The sequence below is a fragment of the Buceros rhinoceros genome, unplaced genomic scaffold, assembly GCF_000710305.1.
Source record: "Buceros rhinoceros silvestris isolate BGI_N320 unplaced genomic scaffold, ASM71030v1 scaffold1917, whole genome shotgun sequence".
In the NCBI taxonomy this organism is placed as follows: Eukaryota; Metazoa; Chordata; class Aves; order Bucerotiformes; family Bucerotidae; genus Buceros; species Buceros rhinoceros.
The window spans coordinates 29,716-35,718 of NW_010420233.1; the positions used below are offsets into that span (position 1 = coordinate 29,716).

General features: G+C 54.1%; 1 protein-coding gene across 1 annotated transcript in view; it reads right to left on the reverse strand.

Moving 5' to 3' along the window:
• ITGB2 (integrin, beta 2 (complement component 3 receptor 3 and 4 subunit)) overlaps positions 1–3,527 on the reverse strand; it is a 6,454-nt gene extending 2,927 nt beyond the window's left edge. The window contains exons 1-9 of the mRNA XM_010139216.1: positions 3,464–3,527; positions 3,041–3,129; positions 2,566–2,749; positions 1,984–2,154; positions 1,503–1,744; positions 1,003–1,158; positions 705–800; positions 492–581; positions 21–161 (exon numbers count right to left, since the gene is read on the reverse strand). Of these exons, the coding sequence (XP_010137518.1) occupies positions 21–161; positions 492–581; positions 705–800; positions 1,003–1,158; positions 1,503–1,744; positions 1,984–2,154; positions 2,566–2,749; positions 3,041–3,129; positions 3,464–3,527 (1,233 nt within the window). The remainder of the gene's footprint in view (positions 1–20; positions 162–491; positions 582–704; positions 801–1,002; positions 1,159–1,502; positions 1,745–1,983; positions 2,155–2,565; positions 2,750–3,040; positions 3,130–3,463) is intronic.
• Positions 3,528–6,003: the final 2,476 nt, after the last annotated feature.

A 6,003-nucleotide genomic window follows, 5' to 3' on the forward strand; every position in this document is an offset into this window, starting at 1 on the left:
CCTGGTATGGGAGAATGTACCTCTTCATTGATCTTGACATTGTCGCACTGCCCTCTCGCTTTGTCCAAGATGACATTGGAGGGACTGCACATGGAGTCATATTTGACATCTAGGACATCAGGCAGGGTGGAGTGGTCCAGGATGATCCGTGAGGAGAGGTTCTGTGGGGAAACGGTAGAGAAAGTGCCATCAGTCCAAGAGAAGACCAAAGCAAGGAGATGCGGGGTTGCAGGTCAGGGCTTCCCTCCAGCCCAAGAGGGCAGGGAGCACCCCAGGCTGGCACCTCAGCTGCCTGGGGTGGTTCTGGAAAGACAGGTGATAGCACTAGAGGGGCAGGAACCTTTTGCTTGCTGTGGGCAGAGGGGCTCAGTGTGTCCTGTACTCAAAGGCCTAGTCCCCACTGCTCTCTGACAGTGAGGACACATGGTGGAAACCTTTCCCAGTTCTGAGCCCTGCTGGACAGGCAGAACACAGCCCCCTCCAGCACTTACATTGTAGGCCACCTGGATGAGTTCAATGATGTTGCTGGAGTCCTCGTTCAGCTCTCCCACTGCTGACTTTGGGATCATCTCACTGAGTTTCTGCCAATGGAGAGCAAAGAGGTGGGACGGCGGAGCAGGGGGCAGCAGTGGGAGGACATGCACAGCTCTTTCTCTCCTCCTGGGGAGGGATGGAGGCACCTGCACCATCTGAACTCTCCTTACCTTGTAAACATCCACCACCTTACTGGTGACAGCAAAAATGGGCTGAATGTTGTTTTCAGCAAGTTTCTGGACCAGCTGGCCGACAGACGGGTAGTCCTAGGTGGGAAGAGGGACATTGCACTCAGCACAATCCCCCACCACCAGCAGAAGAGTGGACAGTTTGGGCTTTGCAGCCCAAATTATGGTGATTAAGGTGACCTTGTGGTCTCAGAAACAGGCTTTCCATGTGACTCTTTTTTCCGCCTGAGGGAGCGACGCTGAGAGTGCAGAGCTGCTGAGCAGCCCCTGGGGTACTTACAAACTCATTGCTCTTTTTGTACATGTTGTCCTCTAAGTGGCACTGGCCATCGTTGGGGGTCAGAATGGCCCCAAGTTTGCCATCACCAGCAAAGTGGAAGCCATCGTCAGTAGCATACACAAGCAAGCGGGTCACGTTGCGCCAGCCGATCAAGTCCTGCAAGTGGCATGGAGACCTGTCTCTGAGTGGAGCTGGGAGGACAGTGCCAGCAGGCATGGTACAGCCCTTGCCAAAATCTCACGTCAGCCAGAGTGTGGGGCAGGGGACACAGGAGCGGTGGGTTACAGGAGACCAGGTCAGGAGGCTCCAGGGCAAGATGCTCTCTTGTACCTCCCCAGAGCAACCTGCCCTGTTGCTGAATCAGGTCTTATACATGATGAGCTTCCAGAGCTCACCGGGAGAGGGGCAGAGCCACCTCCTGAGGGACAGTCTGTGAGCATAGGTCGCAGCCCTCGTACCTGTACATAGCTGCCAGCAGCAGGATAGACACAGGGACTCACCCCACACACCGCTGCCTGCATCATGGCATCCAGCCCCCCCTCTGGGGCATCCAGGTTCCCTGAGATGAACTGCTTCCCCACTTCGCTCTCGAACTTCTTGGCATCATCGGTCAGTGAGAGGATGTGCTTGAAGGCGAAGGGAGGCTGGCATTGCTTGTCCTTTTTGGGGCAGGGGTTCTTCAGCTTCTCGGGGTGCGTGTTCACAAAGGGCAGCACTGTCTTGTCCACGAAGGAGCCAAACCCTGGGGCATCCAACACTGCAGCGTCAGGGCAGGGACGGCAGGGACCAGCAGGCATCCCCTCAGCACAGGGCATGGACAATCTGCTGGTGCCTGTGTACATGTCCACGTCCCTCACCCTGGAACAATCTCCAGCCTAGCAGAGGACAGGTCACACTGCCCGCTCACTACTGCCTGCATCCCACTCCAGCCCTGCTGCTCTTTGCAGCTGTGCTGGCGTCCCGTGCCGGAGACAGGCTCACCTATGCGGCGAGAAGGGGTGGTGCTCTCCAGTGCCCTAAGCAGTTCCCCTCCCAGCTTCTTCACCTTCTCCAGGTCATCAAGCATGGAGTAGGAGAGGTCCATGAGGTAGTAGAGATCAATGGGGTACCCCACAGCACGGCGAAACTTCACCTCAAATTCAGCGGGCTGGCCTGCAGGACAGGGATGATGGGATCAGCTGTTGTGCTGTGGCTCACATCCCACCCCACTGCCCACCACCTGCTGAGATCCTCCTCTCTTTCAGAAGAAAAGGAAGTATTTTTTTTATGCTGAGGGTGGTGAAACACTGACATAAATCACCCAGAGAGGTGGTAGAAGCCCCATCCCTGGAAACATTCCAGGTCAGGTTGGATCTTAGGGCTTTGAGCAACCTACACTAGCTGAAGATGTCCCTGCTCACTGCAGGGGGTTTGGACCAGACTTCCTTTAAAGGACCCTTTCAACCCAAAGCATTCTGTGACTCTGTGATTTTATGATTCAAATGTGGGCTGCGACGTGCTGCCACATCCCAGCTGAAGCTGGAGGTGAGCAGAAAAGCATTGGGAATGCCAGGCAGACCGTACCTATCCTCAGCTTCAGGTGCACCTCTTGGGGATTCAGCTGTACATCATTGCTTAAGGGTTTGCCCTGTGTTGTTGTAATGTCATTGACTGGAAACTCAATCTTGTCACGTGGGCATCCCCTCTGCTGCAGCTGCTCCATGGTGTCACAGCGGATGGAGTCTGGCTCACCGGCTTTGGTGAAACTCTGCGTGTTCAAACACCAGCGGGAGAAAATCAGAGGTGCAGAAGGTGAACTGGCTCTTTACAAGATGACCCAGCTCCCAAACCAGGCCTTCGAGCTATTGACGGAGAAAGAAAGGATAAAGGGTCCTGTCCGTCAGATCCCTCTTGGCCCCTTCCACCATGTAGGGCATGAAATACTCGCACAACACTGTCTGCACCATGGGCAGAGCTGGGCAGGCACGGTGACTATCCCACTGCCTGTTAACTGAACCCTGGGGGCTGACCCCTAGCATGAGGGGCTAAACGGACCCACCGGCTCCTTGCACCAGGCGCAGCCAGGACCAGATTGGATGCAGTCCTTGCATGTCCCAACCTTGATCTTCGGGCACTCCATGGCAAAGGCTGAAATGGAGAGAAGACAGAGTTGGGGCCAGTCTGCAGCAGCAGCCGCAGGGTGCTCTGACACCCAGCACTGGGGACTCATGCTGTTCTGAGCCTGCTCTGCCTATAAAACCCACCCTGGGGAGCATGGGCAGGGTCATCACCTGCCTTGCTATCCCTCAGGTGGGGTGGCTCAAGTTACCTTCAGATCCCGGGAAATGGAGGATCTGGCCCTTGCACGCCTCTCACTGCCACATTCCTGTTGCTGCTAGGCAGTATTTGGGTTCCTCCCTTATTTCACTGCCCATGTAAGAAGCTGTGAGGAAGGCAGCAAAGAAGGGCAGGTTGGGCTCACCTGTTGTCACCAGCAGCAGTACCCAGGTCACCACTGACGGCGGGAGGCAGCAGTCAGGCGACATTATCTGCAAGACAAAAAGCACCTCTGTGACCACCAGGTGCATGGTGGCCTCAGGGATGTGAGCCCTTGAACCCTGTAGGAAATGGCTGCAGAGGACAGTGGCCCCAAGATGAGTCCCCTTCCTGCAGCCATCCCACTGCTGGCAGAGCCCGAGAGCAGCACCGGGAGTCAGGCAGCCCGGGCCAGGGCAGGGCAGGGCACCCCGGGGTGTAGGCTGACTCAGGACGGGTGCTTGTGTGCTCTTTCAGAAACAGTGACAGTTTCCAGTAGACATAGCTTTTGGACTAGATGTGGAAGTAGGCAGAGCAGGAACACAAACTGAGCTGCTGCAAAGCTCGACGTAGTGTTTATCCAGACTCTGTGACCTGTGTGGTTGTGTCTGCGTAACACTGGAAAACCTCAAGCACTGCATTTAGTTTTTACTAAATGTGAGTATTCTCAGCTTCTGCGTTGAGCTATATTTGGATGGAAGGGGGAATCAAAATTAACAAAAGGACCATTTCTACTAATTAACCAGCATGGCATGCTAGATATATGGCAAAAAAAAAAAGTCTGTTAGTACTTGCTTTACATTTAACTGTTTCGTCAAAGAAATGAAGTATTTCACATAGTGACTTAATATAAGTTTTCCTGCAGAGGGTTTCCAACAAGCGAGGGCTTCCAGTGTCACAGCACAGAAAATTGACATCCCAGCAGAGCCTCAGCCCCACCTCCGAGGGAAGCGGAGAGGCTCCCTCACACTGCGTGGTGAGGTCCAGCCTGTCAGCGCAGCAGCCATCAGGCTGGCCCCTGTCCACGTGCAGGAGGAGGAAGAAGGATGGGGTGTTGGAGTCAGACCTGCATGGGAAGTAGGGCCAGGACATGATGCTGTGCGTGGGGGCTCTGACCCCGAGGCTGGGGAGGTGGCTGCACATTTCTTACTGGTGTGCAGGGAAGGACTGCCAGCACATCTTTCAAACCCCACAAACACGGGCTATCCTCAGTTATACCAGCGTTTTAGAGTGTGAGAGACCCTGTTCTTCACAAGCACGTTCTCACAGTGCTTGTAGTAGCTGCTCACACTAACCACTGCTTGCCCCAAAGCACATCTCCTGCTCCCAGAAATTTATGCCGCCCATCAAGCTGTCTAAATAACTCTCAGGGAGTGATTTTTCAGTGTTTTTCCCACGGTGTTGACAAGACCATGTTCATTAATGTCGTCATTTCTCTCAACACCTCCTCCCCCACCCCCCTGCCCAGCCCTGAAGCAAAACTCAACAGAGTAGTGGCCTTGCAACATGGACGCACACGGGGAAGTGAGAAAAGAGGAAAAAGGAATAAGAATGACAGAACAACAAGCATTGCCCTTTTTAGCAATACTCGACACAACAGATGAAAACAGCTCATTGGTTTTGAAATAGCTCTGACGCTGCCCTGAGCAAGACAACAACTACTCCCTGGCTCCCGCCAGGTTCACGAAGGGCCATCACCCTTCCTGTGGACCTGCTGAGCTAACAGCTCAGAGTGAGATGGAAACGAGGAAACCAGAGAAGGCACTGAGGCCAGTTTAGTGTGTAGGGCTGCTCAGATCCCCTTCTGAGACATCATCAGGCCCTGTAAGACACCAGACGAGCAACGAATGACAATGGTCAGCCTTGAAAGAAGGGGCAGGGGCCATCTGGATATGGAAGTCTGCAGCCTTGGGAAACCCATCCTGACCTGGAGCCAGCCTCCCTGGCAGCACTCCAGCAGCCTTGCTACTGCACAGAGGCACCTCTGTGGTCACCCAGTCAAACCCTCACGGTGATGCAGCCCAGGAGCTCACTCTGCTGTCTCTGGCCCAAGACCATCCTGTGGTGAGTGGACAGAGCCCTTCTTGACAAGGATGTTCTCCGTAAGTCCCTCTCCACCACCAGTCCACCGTGGCAAGTTTCTAAGGGCATTGTTCATCATCACAGCTACAACATCCCTGTCTGCACCATACGCAGTTGCTGTGCTTAGCTGGCCCAACACACTGGTCACCTCCACACTCTGCCTGCAATGTTTGAGCTTGCAGACAACTGGAAAAACTCCTAAAGTAAAAATAAAAGAAAAAGGTCTTAATGGTAAAAGCTCTTATCAAGGTAGGGTGGACACCAGGTCCCTCTTGGACCCTCCTGGTGCACCTTGCTGGGAAATGGCTTTGATCACTCATTTGGGCTTTGGCACTCTGTACCCGAGATGTGCCCAGTGACCTGTTCCAGCCCGACCCGAGAGGTCCTTCAAAGCAGCATCACACTCCGAGGCACAGCTGGCTCTTTCACAACCACATTTGCTGTGTTCTTAACTGTATTCACGCTCTCAATTTATCACTGATGGCTGCTTGCATCTGCTTTGCCATGCATGTCAAGTTAATGAGTAGAGACCCGGGGATGCTGAAAATAACGTGAGCTCATATTTCTGCACCACCACTCCCCAAGAAATGGGGCCAGGGAAGCAGGGTCTTGCCCAGCAAGAAC